This window comes from Trachypithecus francoisi, unplaced genomic scaffold (genome assembly GCF_009764315.1).
Source record: "Trachypithecus francoisi isolate TF-2019V2 unplaced genomic scaffold, Tfra_2.0 Lachesis_group9, whole genome shotgun sequence".
NCBI classification, from domain to species: Eukaryota; Metazoa; Chordata; class Mammalia; order Primates; family Cercopithecidae; genus Trachypithecus; species Trachypithecus francoisi.
In genome coordinates this window covers 21491471-21510750 of record NW_022681474.1, presented here as the reverse complement: position 1 = coordinate 21510750, position 19280 = coordinate 21491471, and the positions used below count along the sequence as shown (strand labels likewise).

At 36.2% G+C, this 19280-nt stretch overlaps 1 protein-coding gene across 1 annotated transcript in view; it reads right to left on the bottom strand.

The window, feature by feature from the left end:
- MALRD1 (MAM and LDL receptor class A domain containing 1) overlaps positions 1-19280 on the bottom strand; it is a 702910-nt gene that overhangs the window by 571274 nt on the left and 112356 nt on the right. The window contains 2 exon segments of the mRNA XM_033209380.1: positions 7974-8094; positions 16924-17097. Of these exon segments, the coding sequence (XP_033065271.1) occupies positions 7974-8094; positions 16924-17097 (295 nt within the window).

Here is a 19280-nt window from a genome sequence, read left to right as displayed (position 1 = left end):
CATCATAGTCAGTATGTAGTGTTTTAACTGGCAGAGAGAGAGAGACTCCTTGAAAACCTGGCCACCTGGGTTACAATTTAAGTAATTGTGCTTTTATATCATAATATAAATAAATATGGAAACATTCAATTAAATTATCCAAGGCTATCAAAATTCTGCAAAACTTCCTAACCTCTATGTATCCCGAACAGTTCTTGAACAAATCCAGTAACTGTTTTTCTCTCATTTACCAAAATTGGTTACAATTTATATTTGCTATTTTTGTCTATAAAATCTGAGGTATTTCAAGGCACTGAAGACCTAAATTTTTAGCAAACTTAATAACCCGTTTAAGGGAGGCCATGATCAGTCTTATGTAAAAGAGAAAGTAAATTGTGTTAAACATGGTTGTGAAAGTGAGAAAAATTCAAGTAAATAGTATTAAAATATTAAATGTTTGAAATTCAAGAACAGCAATGGTCCTTTTTAGGAGGATTTAAGTTCATAAACAGAAATCCTGAGAGTGGCATTGCCTTTTCCTCCTCATAAGAAACCCCTGTTTTTTCAAGCAATTAAGGTCTTTATAAGAGAAGTGACATGTTCGTTTGTTCAACACTAGAATCACAGCCTAAATTTTGCATGCTTCCTTCAAACCTTTTTGCTGCAAAGAAGACAAGGAAAAAAGAAAAAAAAAAGACTCCTATTTCTCCGTATTCTTCACTGTGTCTTTAAGACCTCACTTCCACTCATTGCCAGCATCTTTAATGAAAGCATTCACAAAAATGGGATGAATTAGCATTTCTATGAATAAACAGACTCACAGTATAAAATTAGCTTTTTCAAAAAAAGTAGGCAAAAAAAAAAAGAAATCAAAATAAGATTTTAGAGAACTGGAGCTCATTTGCTAATTTTCTAATTCAATTCCATATTAGGGTGGGTCCATTATCCAAATAGTGATCTTCTATTTTCCTTTTATGTCTGAAAAATTATCTTTTAAGTCCCTGAAAAGCACTATAAGAATTAAAAGCTATTTAATACATTTCAGATTTATAAAATGTAATGTGACTAAAGAAATAATTACTAAGGATAAAGGATTAAGTATAATTTTTTAAAGACATTCATTCATTAAACTTCCAGACTTTGGAAGGCCAAGGCGGGCAGATCATGAGGTCAGGAGATCGAGACAATCCCGGCTAACACGGTGAAACTCCCGTCTCTACTGAAAATACAAAAAAAATTAGCCGGCCGTGGCAGCGGGCACCTGTAGTCGCAGCTACTCGGGAGGCTGAGGCAGGAGAATGGTGTGAACCTGGGAGGCATGAGCCCAGATTGCGCCACTGCACTCCAGCCCGGGCGACACAGCGAGACTCCGTCTCAAAATAAAAAAAAAAAAAGAAATGTAGGTTTTGGAGGCAGACTGTGTTTAAAATGGAATCCTAACTGATAAGAAAACTAAATGATAAGAAAGTTCATAAAATGAGGAAAATAGTACCTATCTCTTATATTGGATGATTAAAAGACTATATAGGTAAGGTTCTTAAACCATGTACATTTGGTAACAGTCTTAATGTATATCAGAGACAGGCCTAGAACTGTTAATCCCTGGCAGAACTTGCAATAGACACTCTTCTTAAACAGCAAGAAAACTAGAAAACATCTTAAGAAATTCCTGCTGAGGACTTACCTACCTTCTATTGAATATATTCTTCAACTTCCTAGAGTTAAAATAGCTACTTGTTTACATCTCTAATCCAGTAATCATTACAACACTATTAAACCGATACATTTCTTACCTAACAGACTAAGCTTCTTTTCTTAATTTTTAAAACAAATTTTATTATGTATATTAAACATACATAGCATAACGTTATGGGATACATATAGAGGTTATTACAGGGAGGCAAATTAAATATCCATGATCTCACAAAATTACCCTTTTTTTTTCTTTTATTTTGCGGCAAGAGTAGCTAAAACTTACTCATTTATCAAATCTCAAAACTCAAATCCAGGAAAGTATTATTAACCGTAGTCCTCATGTTGTACATTACATCTCTAGACACATTTTTCCTCCATATCTGCTACATCATATCCTCCAATCTACATATCTCCATTTCCTTCTCTTGGCCCCTGCCTCTGGTAACCACTGTTTCATTATCTATAACTGTATACAATTTTTAGATGCCACTCATAATTGAGATCATGCAATATTTTCCTTCCTGTGTTTGGCTTATTTCACTTAGCATAATTTCTTCCAGATTCACCCAGGATGCGAAAAATGGCAGAATCTCTTTTTTTTAAGGCTGAATAATATTCCACTTTTGTAAATACCACAGTTTATCTATCTGTCCAAAACAGACACTTAGCTTGTTTTCATATCTTGGCTATCAAGAATAATCCTGCAGCGAACATGGGAGTGCAGATAGCTTTCTGAGGTGGGAATTTCATTTCTTCTGGGTATATACCCAAAAGAGGGATTGCTAAATCATAGGGTAGTTTTATTTTCAATTTCTTTAGAAACCTCCATACCATATTCCATAATGGCTGCACAATTCATATTCATATCAACAGTATATGAGTACTCTTTTCTCCACACTCTTACTAAAATTTGTTACCCTTTTTTTATTATAGCCATCCTAATTGATGTGAAGAGGTATCTAAAAGAGTTTTGGATTTGTATTTCCCTGATGATTAATGCCAAAGAAATGTTGAATATCCGTTCATATACCAGTTGATTATTTTTATGTCTTCTGTGGAGAAATGTCTATTCAGAGCCTTTGCCCATTTTTAATCTATTTATTTCTGAGTTGTATAAAATCTTCATAAATTTTGAATATTAACCCCTTATCAGATATATGGTTTGCAAATATTTTTCCCGATATGCAGGTTGCTATTTTATTTTGCTGAGTGCTTTCTTTACTTTGCGGAAGTTTTTTAGTTTGAGGTAATCCCATTATATATTTCTGCTTTTGTAGCAAGGGCATTTGGTGTGATATTAAAAAATCACTGCCAACCCCAATGTCAAGGAGTTTTTCCCCTATGTTCTCTTCTAGGAGCTTAATGATTTCAGGTCTTAAATTTAGGACTTTCTTACATTTTGAATTTATTTAAGTGGATAGTGTAAGACAAAGGTCCAATTTCATTCTTTCGCATGGGAACGTCCAGATTTTCCGGCACCATTTATTGAAGAGACTGTTTTTTTCCCTATTGTGTCCTCTTGGTGCCTTTATCAAAACTTAATTAGTCTTTTATGTTTAGATTTATTTCTGAGATCTCTGTAACAGATTACATTTCTTGAGGGAAATGATCACACTTTCTTCTTTACCAAATCTCTTGATATAGAAAAGACGCTCGTAAGGTTTTTGTGGGTCACACAGCATGGCTGCTCGCCAATGTATTAGCACTCAGCAATGGCCCTGATTGTTCTCATCATTCTCATGTATGTTTTGAATGCAGAGGAAAGAGTCTCTCCAACTCTTTGCCCCACCACACTTCCAGAAAATGTCTGTGTTCCTCCATTGTCCTGACTCAAAACCACCTTGGTTTACACCTTGGGTATGGGTAATCAATAAGATGGAATGCTTCTCTTGCCTTTCCTCTTGCCTTTTTTATTGTGTTCAATAGCATAGCTATTTAAATGCTTCTGGAAAAGCTTATCCACCAACACACACCCTTCTTTTTTTTTTTCTTCTGTATTACTTTTTCAGGGATGCTATGATAGTTTTAGTATTGTTTAAGTAGAATGCAGAAAGAATGGAGGCATTGCTCTGGAAAAGGACAAACTGAAAGGAGACTCTCAAAGGTGGAAAAATATATAGAACTAGCCAGGGTCTACAGTTTTATGACCATAGAACTATGTATTTGTACACTATCATTTGAAATAACATTCGTAAGCATCATAAAGCCTTCTACTGCTAGTTGTACTGAAATAGCAAGTGCTTAATAAGAATACTATGATGTTAAAAATAATTTAATAAAGAAATGTTCATAATACATATATTGTGATAAGAAAATATGAGATCTACCTTCTTTTTTATGGGGGGGTGGCAGACAGGGTCTCACTCTGTCAACCAGGCTGGAATGCAGTGGGTGTGATCTCAGCTCACTGCAACCTGCCCCTCCTGAGTAGTTGGGATTATAGACATATGCCACCATGCCCTGCTAATTTTTATATTTTTAGTAGAGAGAGGGTTTTGTGATGTTGGTCAGGCTGGTCTTGAACTCCTGGCCTCAAGTGATCCACCTACCTCAGCCTCCCAAAGTGCGGGGATTACTGGCTTGAGCCACCATACCCAGCCAGATCTACCTCCTTAACACATTTTTAAGTGTACAATACATTGTCATTGACCGTAGGTACCATGTTATACAGCAGATGTCTAGATCTTATTCATGTATTCATCCTTGTTTGCCTGAAAATATATGCCTGTTGAATAGTAATTTTCACTTCCTCTCCTCCCAGAACCTGGTTACCACAATTTTACTCTTTGATTCTAGAAACTTGACGACGTAGATACCACATGTAAGTGGTATCATGTGGTACTTATTTTTCTATGACTGGCTAGATACATCCTTGTTCCTGTGTTTTGAGCTCTATCCTGCATTTACTTCACATGTTATACTACAACACGGCAAAACTGAAAGTTAGCAGGACGTTTTCATTCATTGCCTCTAGTTTAAAGCGAATCTGGTTTGTTCTCACTGGCAAGTCGTTTCCATCAGGAAGAGGTCTCTGTTCTGTCTTCATCAAACAATGCTCACTTTACATTCAGAGAGTAAATATGTACATATAAATATTTGCCGAAGGAGTCAGTAATGCACTCACAGCTATTAGTTTCATGTGCTTCCTTTGGGCACTCAGGTGGAAAATCATGGATCTTCCTGGATGAAATACAACCCGCATCCTCACCTGGCACAAATCTGGCTTCAAAATTGAGATTAAGAGCGTAAAACAGGCTCTCTTCCTTTAACAAATAAACAGAACACATAATTGTTTCATCAACACTAGCTTTTAAATATTCTGAAGGAGAAGCAGCTCGATTAAAGGTGAAATCAAAGTAGTAATTGCGATTTTCATCACGTGAACTGTGAGCAGAAAACTACAGCTCAAAGACTGCTTTGAAGTGGTGCGGCCATTTGTATTCCAATTAAAGATTTCAAAAGCTTCAAGTCCTGTACAGGGTCTGGGTAATCTGGGTAAATCTTTGGCCATTCTGCTCCATACATATAACAATGTACTGTCAATGGAGCATGGCACGTTTTTAAATATTCCTTTCAGTTTCTCTCCATAAACTTCTGCCCATTACTAACACTGAATTCCGCAAATGAGATCCTATAATTGTCTACTGGACATATTTGCAAAAACAATAAGAAACCTTTTTTTCCTTTGTGTACATCCATTGATCTTTCAGGAATCGTTCATGTAATTTGTCCTAATTAGATATATAAATCAATTCAACTGATCTGCTCTTCACATAGAAGCACGCATCCATGAATCCTGAGTGAATTTATGAAAAAGAACTCTCCATAAGCAAGATCAAGTAGTCTCAATAACTTTTGCTAAGGTTAACTTTAGTAATGATTTCAAACCTTTAACCACACCTTTGTCTCGGTAAGGGCTCAGGAAAGGCTACCCCAAAGTACACTGAACTGAAGGAGATCGGGAGGTACCCCAGGAGCAAGGTCACTCTGATCTTCCCTGACCTTTCTTTGTGAGCGCTGGTCATAAAGAAATTATCTAGCTTATCTTGCCTGAAATTAGGTCACAAGAGCCTCATTCTAGAGGGGTCCTTCCCTGTTCCCGGGAAGGGGGGAGAAATTCCACACAAAGGAGTCAAGGAGACTCTGAACACAGAGGCTTTGCTAAGTTCCCCCTGCTCAGTCTGTTACCATTGGATCATACCCTTTTGTCCAGTCACATTTCAAAATGGTTGTTTGTTCTTCACCAAAACTAAGCAGAAAAATACACAGTTTTCTGACTAGGAAAAGGAGCTGAAAAACAAATAAAAATGAAAAAATAAAAGAAAACACATGGTTTCCTCTGGGTCTTTGCATCTTCATTTCTGAAGGCTCCTGTGTCAAGTAAAACTTTGATAAACAAATTGGTTATGCTTTTCCCCCTATTAAACTGTCTTTCATTCTGGGAGTGTCAGCTGTGACCCTTATGATGGGTGAGGAAAGGTTTTTGTCACACCTTTCTGCCCCTACATCTCCAAGTACTACATTACAAGGGAATGCTCTTCAATGTCAACTTTAATGCCGTTCAGCTATTGCGATTCTGGTGATGTGGTATTTAATTAGGAGAAAGAAAATCTTTCATTAAACAACAAAAATAAGGTAATCCTGTTTAAACCTTAAAAACTAGTAAAAGTTTTTTTGTTTTTTTTTTCCTGAGACGGAGCCTCCCTCTGTCGCCCAGGCTGGAGTGCAGTGGTGCGATCTCGGCTCACCGCAAGCTCCGCCTCCCGGGTTCACGCCATTCTCCTGCCTCAGCCTCCCGAGCAGCTGGGACTATAGGCGCCCGCCGCCACACCCTGCTAGTTTTTTGTATTTTTAGTAGAGACGGTGTTTCACCGAGTTAGCCAGGACAGTCTTGATCTCCTGACCTCGTGATCCGCCCACGTCGGCCTCCCAAAGTGCTGGGATAACAGGTGTGAGCCCCTGCGCCTGGCCGAACTCGTGAATCTTTAAATGAATCATTACATCTGCTGCTCTGTACTCCTCAGTGTCTATCAGAATCATACACACACACATGTGCATACACATGCACACATGCATGGACACACACATATGCAAACAGGCACACATGTGCACACATGCACACACACACTTGCATGAACACACACTTGCATGAACACATATTTGCATGAACACACACACACACAGAGCTTAGAATGGTCTATTATGCATGCAGAACACGCATTCTGAATAAAGTAAACGCACGTTAACCTAATATAAGTTAGTACCCAGAAATATACAATCTCTCGAATGAAAGATGTCTTTAATAAAGGACCTTTAATTAAAAATTCTTGAATCTACGTCTCAATCCAGAATCATGTGCCCCAAATTTTTCTGGATAGTCCATTCAGCTCCTGTAAGAATGCAACTGTTCCACTCACTAAGTATGTTGTGTAAGTAAATATAACTCAGGAATATACAATATGTCTGATTTTCACATGCAAATATTTTCCACAGATATAGATTAAGAAAAATAAAGTGTGACACTTTTCAGAAAACATTTTTTAATCTTGTCTACTTATTCATTGAGATCTGAGGGTAGGAGTGGTCAGAGAGAAACATCAATTAGTACTGGGAAGAGAAAGTAACCGAAGATATACTGTAAACTCTTTCAGTGTGTACACTGATCCCAGAATCTAAATAATGATTAGGTTTTAAAATACATAGTTGCCTGTATGAGATCCATTTTTATGGCAACATTTCTGGCCTTTAATTGATATTCTCTCCAAAAAATTTAGTCAAAGAATTAGACAAACTCCATCTGTGATTTGAAAATATTAAATTTTGAATAGAAACACAGAATTTTAAGGTCCAGTTTTAAATTTTTGGTTGGCCTTATGTCATTTTTCCAAATACAACGTTTTTGGTTTTTTTGAACTCTTAAATATGAATACTATTACATGCTCATTTGAAGTTCTGAATAAAATTAATGGAGACATGAATATTTAAAAAGTGTATTTAAAACATGCAAAACAATTATAATTTTTTCATAACATTTATAATTTAAATATTTGGATGTAATAATTTCAGCTGCAAGCATAGAACATTTTCCGTATTACTGGAAGAGAGGGCTAAGGACTAGACTATGATAGACCAGATGTTTACCATTTAAAAAAATGTATATATATCTTAGGTTTCAAAAACAGGTGATATAATCCACACACAGTATTAGGTATTCGTGACTCTAATATATTTTATATTTTGATATCGAGAAGAGGTTAATTCAATGTTTAAAATAGCAACAGTGACAAGGAAAAACTTACATTTGCTTTGTGTACTGGTCCTTGGTAGTGATTTATAGGAAATCTCACATTCCTGGGATACACTGATGTCATCTAGAGCAACAGTAGCGTTTGACGAAAAAACAGTAGCTTCCAAAATTAACTATAATCACAGAAAGATAAAACTGTTAAAAACACATCACAAAAGTAATGTCTTACAATCATATTGCTTTGTGTAGAGGAACTCTATTTACATCTGTCCCATTTTCCAATCTAATTTTAGAAACCTGTTCTGACCAGAACATCCTAATTTAAATTTATAAAGCCATAACTGCTTTGACAGCATCTTATGTAACCTTAATGCCAAAGGTAACCTTGTTTCAAATAAAAGTGGTAACATTCATCATTAATGAAGGGATCTCTTCCCATTGGAGCCATTAAGAGTCATATGCATTTATAATGAGCTCTTTGAAGCAATCAACTGTGTGGCTTACAACTCAATTTAATTGAGATATTAATTCATTTGTAATGAGTGTGCTGGAGGTAATGATTTATTTCCATATTAAAATATTTAAGTATTATATACATACATAGAAATATAATATATATTATATACATACACAGAAACATACTCAACGTAGTAAAGCACACATCAATAACCACATATACAGTGGTTGATAATATTCATATGCTCAAGCACTCAGAGACATCTATTTAAGTTTAATTTATTCCAACACTCTGAATAATGTCTGATTTAATTTGTTTTCTTTCTTGTTAATTGCTCCTATTATTATGTTGTTATTGCAAGAAGAGAGAGAGAGAGGAGGGAAAGGAAGAAGTAATTTATGCCTGGAATCTTATGAACCCACATGGTGGACCACCAGTCCAGGACACAGACAGAAGGTACATCTCTCTCTTATCAGGGAGGGTCTCTAATCTCAAGGATCATTAAATTTACTTGTCCCAGGGCTCAGAACATGCTATCCCAAAATATAGCACCTTGGAGTCACTCTCTGATTTCCTCTCTCTTTTCTTTGTGAGAGTCAGCTATAAAGCAATTATCTGGCTTACTTCTCCTCAAAACAGGTGATAAGAACCTCATGTAACTGGTGTCCTACCCTATCTATACCTGGATGAAACAAGCACTACACAGAGAGGCCAATAAAGATCTCTGCTCAGTTCTCTCCAATTTATTACAATGAGATAATACTCTTTTGTCCATTTATATTTCTTCATGAGCGTCCATTCATCACTGAACCTAAGCATAAACATAGAGAGTTTTACCTGGTCTTTTCGCCTTTGTTTTTGAAGGCCCCTATGTCACATAAAATGTTAATAAATTTGTTACTTTTTTTCCTTTTAACCGGTCTTTTGTTATAGGGGTTCGAGTCATGCCCCTTGTGATGAGTGAGAAAACGGTATTACTTTTTCTCTCTTACACTTGGTATGATACATTCACTACATTACATCATAAATGCTGTATAAGAAATAAGTATAGGATACTAGGAGACTCAAAGAAGACAATTCATTCTTTCTGCCAATAATGACAGTTTGGGAAAAGATTTGGTGGAGAAGTAATAGCCTCCATGATACCAAATTTTGTTGGGCAAAATATTTTACCTCAAGAAACTGAGGCAGCAATTTCAGCAAAAACACAGAGATGAGAAAGTGCATGGTGTGTTTAGAAAACGTTGATGGGTGCCAGATGTCCATCAATCATGGACTGGATTAAGAAAAGTTGGCATACATACACCATGGAATACTATGCAGCCATTAAAAAGGATGAGTTCATGTCCTTTGTAGGGACACGGAGGAAGGAAACTATCATTCTCAGCAAACTATCGCAAGGACAGAAAACCAAACACCACATGTTCTCACTCATAGCTGGGAACTGAACAATGAGAACACTTGGACACAGGAAGGGAAACAACACACACTGGAGCCTGTTGTATATAGGAGATACACCTAATGTAAATGACGAGTTAAAGGGTGCAGCACACCAACATGGCACATGGATACATATGTAACAAACTGCATGTTGTGCACATACACCCTAGAACTTAAAGTACAATAATAATAATAAAAGAAAATGTTGATGGGTGTTATAGGAATATAAGATTTTAAGAGAACAACAAATGAATCAGATAATTGATGGAGAGGAAAATTTCATGAGTTGGTACAGCTCAATTGGAGAGCAACTAGATAGCATCTATTAAAAAAAATTGCATAGACTATAAAAATTGAGTTAATTTCTTGGCATTTATCCTAGAGAGACACTCAAAGGTATACACACGAAGGCCTGTGAAGGAATGTCTATTTCAGTGCTAGTTTTGATGACAAATGACAGGAAAGAACTTACATGTGAATCAATCAATAGTGAGAAATACTATACAAGTTAAAAATAATATCTATCTCCATGTGTCATTATGGAAAGAAATTTAACATATGTTTTGGAGTAAAACACTAAGTTACAGAAAAATATTATAGTATAGTATTACTTAGGCTGAAAACATCCAACCGTTCAGATTTCCAAGTATATGTGGTACATTTATACATGTTAAGTAAATAGAAAATGGACTGGAAGTAAAAATAAATTAGTATCTATAAATACTCAATATAAAATCTATGGTGGGTGATGACGATGGTCAGTAAGAACTATTGCTTTATTTGCAATTTTTGATATTTTAATGTAATGTACATAATAATAATTTTTAAGATTCTGATTAGAGATGGTTTCTGTAGAATCTTAACCAGCTAAGATATGGAGCCTTCATTCCAGAGGCAGAAAATAACATAGGCTTTGAAGAAGGATCTTGGTAAAACATATACAAGTATTGTACTTTAGAGACATATTGTGTTTAATACCATTAAGTGACTGTGATTTTTTTGGACAGTTTTACGTTTGAAAGAGTTTTTCTAAATTTGTTATTATAATACATCTTGCATTGGTGTCCATTAAAATAGATGCTTAATTCTTCAGACTCATTAGACAAGCATTTGTTGACCATTATATTTGAAGGTCTGTGCTACTCAAAGAAAACTGGAGGAAAAAGAGACTGTTTGAGGCACTTCTCTACGCTCCTAAAGAGGTACCTGCTCACATTATTTGAATGGAATGGGTGGGCCCTGGGATGAGGTGAAGTAAATTCATGAGGTACTCTTTAAAATGTAGTTACATTATTTTACCTGAAGGGAACCACCAGGTTCCTTTAGATATTCATATTAAAAAGGAAGAATAAATCCAACTTCAAAAGCCAAATAAAAGTAATATTAGTTTGTCTACATTTTGCTTACTTCTACATAATGAAATTCATAATTATACAATTAGAAATTCTAATTCTACCATTAATTAAAATCATACAAATTTTAAAATACAAGCAATTACTTCCTTCAAGAAATGTATGTTATACCTGTAAATAATGACCATTTCATGGCTTCAAAATCATCATGGTTGGTACTTTCTTTTTATTGCTGGTTTTAACCAAAACCACACACACGTGTGTGTATATATATAAAATGCTGTGACCAATTCCCTTTTGGAACTACAGCATCAACTGGTAATCAGTAAGTGAGAAAGAGGTCACTCAGAAGAGCTGTTTCAACCACGGATGGAGGAAGAGTGAAAACCTCATTTGATAAGATTCTCAAGGTAATTGGAGAATTTACATTTTAAATTAAATTAGATGACTCTCTCTTCTAAAACTATTTTTTGGGATCTTGTTGATTTTTGTTTTATTCAATTATGTTACTCCCTCTAAGAACAAGCTAATTTCTTGCTTTCAGGAACCACAAAAATTCATAAATGTTCACAATCAAGTGATTACTTTTTATAAGTACAAAACTCAGGTGCTTTTCCAGAAAAATACACAATTAACACAGAAATCTTGTTTTCAAAAAAATAACAGGAGCAAAAAACAAATATGAATCCAAGAGAAAATAGAGATACAGTAAGAAGGAGTAGAGAGAAGCAGGAATATATTAATTTTTGAAGAATGATGATGGTATCAATAATAAGAGCAGCAGCCATCATTTATTTAGCGCTTACTATATGCCAGTCACATTCACTTGCTTGTCAAGTAAGAAAAATATGTAAGCTGAGCCATTTACTATCCTGCGTGTCTCTAAAGAAATAAAAAGATAACTGGGCTTTAGTGGATGCTGCAGAATAGGGCTGCCTGGAGAAACAAGATTGCATGCAGCTCTAGATTAAGCAGGCCAAGGACACAGTAACTTCATGGAGACTCGATCACCTTTCACTTTTGTGTTATGAATCTTACCCTTCATTGAATCATCAAATAATGTCAGGAAATTGTTATTGATTTATATCATTGACTCCGATAAAGACAGAACATGGTATCCATCATTGTGGGAAATTTCACAAAAGGGTCATTTCAAAACGAAATCTAAAATATGATACAATTACATTTTAATGGGAAGCTCGAAGCAAGTAGAGCTACTTGAAATCAATGGACTACTTAGAAAAAGTGCCATCTTGAGATATGAAAACAGCACAGCAGTTAGGGGGAAAAGAAATATTAAAAGAATATATTTATGTGAAAAGCTGAACATAGCAAGTGAGCAGGCCAAGTTAAAACAGGTTTGAAAACTTCTATTAACTCTTTGGCCTAAATTTTTCCAATAAAACTCTCACAAGAAATGGAGGGAATATTGAAATGTCGTTAATTTGCTGTTCTTACAGAATAAACAGTAAACCTAATTCTTTGCCAGCAAGAAGAGCGAATGCCCTACCTAACTAGGGGTGCTGATTTCCTATGAAACCCAAATCAATATGTATTCTGTTATACTGTCTACAACTGACATCAAAAGAACCACACTGAATCAGAATTTCACGGCTAAAAGGGAACACAGAGGTCACATGATTTGATGTCTTTCTTCTTTCCAATATTTGGACTGGGTTACACTGTACTGTATAAATATGTTCAGAGCTTAGTCACATGGAACTGATAACTAGGCAATGACTAAGGTCACCCTTAAATGATTCAGGCTACTAACCTTAAATCCTAGCCTACTTCCAAGAAGATAAACTTTAAATATTTGAATATTTAAAAAGCTAGATTAACTATTTGTAGGTGTAATATCTTTTTCATTTGTTTTTGATAAAAGAACAAAGTAGAACTGTACCTAGCTAGAATCCTCATGTATATTTTCACATCTTTAAAAATACACTAAGAGAAATCAGGTTAAAGCCAACATATTAGCATCTTTTTTTTTCTGCAGAGGATAAGAAATGGGATGGAGAGAGATACAAGGAAGACAAAAGTTGCATCTTCATGAGCAAACGAAATATTAACATTAGTTAATCCTGAGGTGCATTAGAGTATTTGTTTCTCTCTGTATTAACTACTAGTTTGAAATATTTAACAGTAAATATATGCGATAATTGTGTATTGAATAGTACCATGTATATATCTGTGCCAGTGTATCTATTTATTTATATTGTGTGTGTATAAAATCCAGACTAATTCACAACAGAACGTCAATACAAGTCCACAGTTCCTTATCTAAAGTCTTTGGGGCCAGATGAGTTTTGAAATGCGAATAGCTGAGAGCTGAGAATGGTAACATAACACTGAGAGTGTTTATTACATGATACCCTCTGGGAGATTGGGGGCAGCACTGTCTAATCAAACCTATCATGAAAGGAGCTGCCTAAAGGCCTCACAGTGGTTCAGGGCAGCTTGGGTTTTGCTTCTAAATTCATTCTTAAAAGCTTACTGCTTTCCAAATTTAATTTTCTAAATTGCTGATTAGATATTATAGGGCTGTCATGGCCTTCTTGAGAGTGAAATTTGAGGGGATTTTTTTTTCTTATTTTTCTTTTACTCATCTGTAGTTTCCAAAATAAACATGTGCTATAGCCAGCTCATAACTAGATTAAGTGGGAAGGCACAGAGGAAAAGTCTTAGCTTCTCTGGGTTGAATTAAACGTGACTGAGGCCTCGAAAGAACTCAGCATTGAGGCTGATTGGAGAGAAAAAGCAACACAAGGTGCTGAGCCACCAGCAGGGGGATGAAGGGAGAGGGAACAGCAGGGCTGGGTTAGAAACCCTCATACATCCATTGCAACAAAATCACAGAATCTAACCAAACCACTGCCCATCTACAAACTAGTTAATATGCCCCCCAGATAATAAGGGATACTCTCCATTTGCACTGCAAAGCAAAACCATTACTGTATCCAAAAAGGAGAACATTAAAGAGAAAACAAAAACTGCATTCACTGAAACTCTTGTAATGGTGATGGGTCAATGAGAGCTTCCAGCTGTAGACAGAAATGGCATGTACTTCAACTCATATTTCTAAATTACCTACTGCTAGAAAGGACATTCTGTTTTCTTCTCAATATGTCAATAAATGACAAACTCTGAATGCTCTTCTTGGTGAGTTTCATTCTAACTAAAAGCAAACTGAATGAAAACAATTTTCTATAGAATATAAATGCAGGAGGCAAAAGATCAAATTGTTCTGATTTCGTTGCCCTGCTCCTTGCAATGGAGATCGACACCAAAATGATTTCATGACCAGCCTTTGTGTCAAATGCTTCCCAATTAAGAGCTGCTAGTATTCATGACGTCTTTTTCCATTAAATATGAGAATAGAATGAATTGATCTTTGAGAAGGGAAGTTGGAGACCGTCACTGAGTGAAGAGGCCTTTAATGATTGAGCCTAGAGTTCTGATCAAGCAGAAACTCCCTTTTTAAAACAGAGAATACTAACAATTATTGAGTGTCTACTATTTCCAGACAATATCCAAGGAATAACCATAGCAATAAAAATAGCTAAATTCTGCGTTTATGCCAGATTTGCTTCCATGTGCTTTACAAGTATACGCCATATAATCCTCACAATAACTCTATAAAGTAGAGAACACTAATTGATTACAGTTGATGCTTATTCCCTATTCTTTCTGCTTCCATGGGAAGGCAGTTCCCTGTAGTAACATTGCTGTTACTTACCCCTCACTCCGTGGCAGGAGGAAGATTTAGCTGACTGTGAATTTAGAAGAGTAACCTGGGGGAACTCGACTTATCCTCTTCTCCCATTCAGCACCCCCTGTTGGGAGCCAGTCTGTCCTCAGGAGGCATGCATTCTGATATTATCTCTGGCTAATGATAAGAGACTTCCCCTAGAGTATGAGCTCTATATTTCTCCAGCACAGTCAGTTGTTCTCTGGGTAATTCTATTTATTCTAAGATCAAGCATTATTTTAAATAAGTGACTCTACATTCTAAAGCCATCTGCTCCAAAATATGTATTCTCTACCTGTTTAACTTCTATATTTATCTCAATTTGGTCAGAAATGAGGACGAGATGACCTTAAAGCCCCAACTATTATCCTCACACTCTACTAGTGAAAGAGGCATAGAGGACTTGGGTAACTTGTCTGTGATCATACACTTTTTTGTCTTTGTTTTATTTAAGATGGAGTCTCGCTCTGTTGCCCAGGCTGGAGTGCAGTGGCGCCATCTCACCTCACTGCAACTTCCACCTCCCAGGTTCAAGTGTTTCTCCTGCCTCAGCCTCCCGAGTAGCTGGGACTACAGGTGCGTGCCACCACGCCTGGCTAATTTTTTGTAGAGATGGGGTTTCTCCATGTTACTCAGGATGGTCTCGATCTCCTGACCTCATGATCTTCCCGCCTTAGCCTCCCAAAGTGCTGGGATTACAGGCATAAGCCACTGCACCCAGCCGATCATACACTTTAACTTGAACCCAAGGTTCCAGAGCCCATGTTCATGGCTGCCATTTTAGCTATGTCATCTTTAATATTCAGACTCCCCTGGAGTATTGCTTTTATCATCACTGGTTTTCACACATTAGGAAATTTGCTGCTCAAAGACAATATTTACACAGTCACTTAGCAGCCAATGAGCAGAGCAGAGACTAAAACTCAGACCACCTGACTCCAAAACAGTGTACTTTCCATCATATTCCACTCCATCCAATCTAGTCTCCAAAATTGCTCTTTTCAAATGTCATCCAGAAGACTTACGTACAGGAGTGTAGAAATTAGAATGCCCATTTGACAAGATACAATTGCCTTCTTTTATTATTGTATGTTATTAATACATAGTTGTACATATTTAAGGGGTAAATGTGATATTTTGATACATGCATACATTGTGTTATGATCAGATAAAGGTAATTAGGATATCCATCACCTCACACACTTCTCATTTCTTTGTGTTGAGAATGCTCCAAATCTTATCTCCGAAATATTTTGAAATACACAATAACTTGTTATAGTTGCCTACTGTGCTATCAAACACTAGAGCTTATTCCTTCTATCTAACTACAATTTTTAACCATTAACAAACCTCCCTTCCTAACCTCCTCCTCCCCACCACCCTTCTCAGCCTCTAATAACCACCATTCTCCTCTCAACCCCCATGAGATCAACTTTTTAGCTCCCACGCGTGAGAGAACCTGCCATATTTGTCTTTCTGTGCCTGGCTTATTTCACTTAATATAATGTCCTCCACTTTCCAAAGGTGGATAACATTCTCAATGTTACCAGGCAGCAGAAAGTGAGATAGTAAGATTAATATATTACTGCCCAAGTCAGATTTTGTTTTCACTACATCATATAATCCAACGTCGTCACTTCGAAAAAGAAATCATTTTAAGTTACTCTTCTCTCTGCCATCTTACTCATTTCTTATCTCCACTTTTGCTACTATTCTACACATACTTCTTGAGTGCATAGTCAAAACAACCTCTCTACTCATCCTAGATCGTGTGTTTGATCTCAGAATGTGTTTGCTTCATTAATGTTGAATAAATTCATGAGCTATGTGTATTATTTTGTTATCTGAAAGGATTAGCATTAAATAAGTGTCTTCTGTCACGTTGTATTAATTTCTTATGCGCTTACCTGAAAAGGTATGAGCTATATGTGTTATATTGTTATCTGAAAGGATTAGCAATAAGTGTCTTCTGTTGAGTGGTATTAATTTCTTATGTGCTTACCTGAAAAGGTAGAGTAGATTCTCCCGCTTTTGCAATGAGATCAATTTTTGCGTGGCTCCACTGAGTTTCGGAGAATCCGATTACTTTGCCTTGCTTTTGCAAGTTTCCATCTAGAGATGTTCTTGTAAAAACTGAGAGATGTGAATGTTGAGACAAATGATACCAAAACTGCACCTGTTGAAAACATATTTTCAATTATATAAATATTCCATTGACCTGTCTCTGGTAGTTTTTCCTATAATTTGAAATATTCATGACCTCAGGTGATCTGCCTGCCTCCCATCTCTACTAATAATCCAAAAATTAGCCAGGTGTGGTGGCATGTGCATGTAATCCCAGCTGTTTGGGAGGCTGAGGTAGGAGAATCGCTTGAACCCAGAAGGTGGGGAGGTTGCAGTGAGCTGAGATCATGCCACTGTACTCCAGCCAAGGCACGAGAGCGAGACTCCATCTCAGAACCAACAACAACAACAACAACAGGCCGGGCGCGGTGGCTCAAGCCTGTAATCCCAGCACTTTGGGAGGCCGAGACGGGCGGATCACGAGGTCAGGAGATCGAGACCATCCTGGCTAACACGGTGAAACCCCGTCTCTACTAAAAATACAAAAAAACTAGCCGGGCGAGGTGGCGGGCGCCTGTAGTCCCAGCTACTCAGGAGGCTGAGGCAGGAGAATGGCGTAAACCCGGGAGGCGGAGTTTGCAGTGAGCTGAGATCCGGCCACTGCACTCCAGTCCGGGCGACAGAGCGAGACTCCGCCTCAAAAAAAAAAAAAAAAAAAAACAAAACAACAACAACAACAACAAAAACAAACTAACAAACTATGTATATATATTCCAAACAACTTCTGTGTTAAATATAATCTTCTCAATTCTCCTTTCCCCCAGATGTGTAACCCAGTCATGGCAGTACTATTGTTTCCACAGAAGTTTCTAGAATCCTTCTCTGGCTTCTTATAAATCTGGGAGGTACACGTTGAGACTCAACATTAAAAATCAAGTATCACTATACATACTTGATGTTTCAAATAAGAAAAAGTTTCCTTAAAAATTATTTTCTTAGTTTAATTTTAAAAACTGTAATTAATACTTTATACTAATTTAGTCTCTGTGGTAACATTACCAAATAACTTGGAAGCTCACAGGGTACTGTTGATCAATAATTGAGCCAAGTAAGACAACATTCTTTGAGGGCAGGGAAGCTTAATCATTTCACTTCCTATTCACCATCAAGAATAACACAATCTAAAGGTTTGATGGCTTAACTACATAGTAAAGAGAATAGAGAGGATTATTCCAGGTGCTGATAGCAGTAGCCCTAAAATGAAATTCCATACTGTTATTGATTCAACCAATATTTACTGAGCACTTTCTAAGTACCTGGAGCTGTATGAGGCAAAAATTAACTCCCTCAATGTTGTTTGGATGATTCATTCTGTAAAATATGCCCACAAAACCTCCATTAAAACAAGTTCAGATATGCTGCAGTCAAATTTTTTTGCTTCTTCTTCTTATCATATAACAGGTCCTAAGGCTGTATGTTTTAAAGAAAAACCCAACATTTAAAGATGAGGTCCCTCAAAAGTGGAACACTTCTCTTTAGATTGAGCGATATTTTTTCAGGTTCATTATATTTTAAATTCTTTTTAAAAAATGTTTTCTCATTCATCATTGTACTTTTATATTGATACATGGACAGATACTAGTGTATATATAGGCAAACCATGCATTTCACTGTTGAGACCCAATTCCAGTGATGAATGTTGCCCGAAAAAGATGTTTTAAATGCTTTTTTTTAAAAAAAAAATTGTTCATTTCATAACATCAAGCATTCTATTTGGTACAAATTTTTATCAATGTCTACTTAATTGTGACTACCTGATTTAAAAATTCTGTTGTTTATTTCATTTTAGATTTTATTACTGTACTTACCTTAATTCACACCTTGACAGGTAAGTTAGAAACAAAAATAATGGAAATGTTTAATTAAATTCCATGTAAAGAGATGATTCATGTTTCTCAACTACAATTAAATTTTAGATCCCTGCTGTAAGTTTCACTATGTCCCAAGCTTGTAAATATGCAAAACATAGCTTGAAACCTAGTTGTACAAGAGATGTGCATGTCCCATCAGAATTTCGAGCTGTCAAACTGTCACTCAGTACATCACCAGTGTGAAGTTATTTTAATAGTGTATTAAGTATAAATGCCAATGGGATCCATATTCAATGGGATAAGAGCTCAGAACTTATATATAATTTACTTTTTTACAGAATTTGCATTATGGAGACTTAAATTCTTAAGTTATTAAATACCAGAAATGTTCCATTATCTTTTCAATTTTTGAGGGTGAAATCAC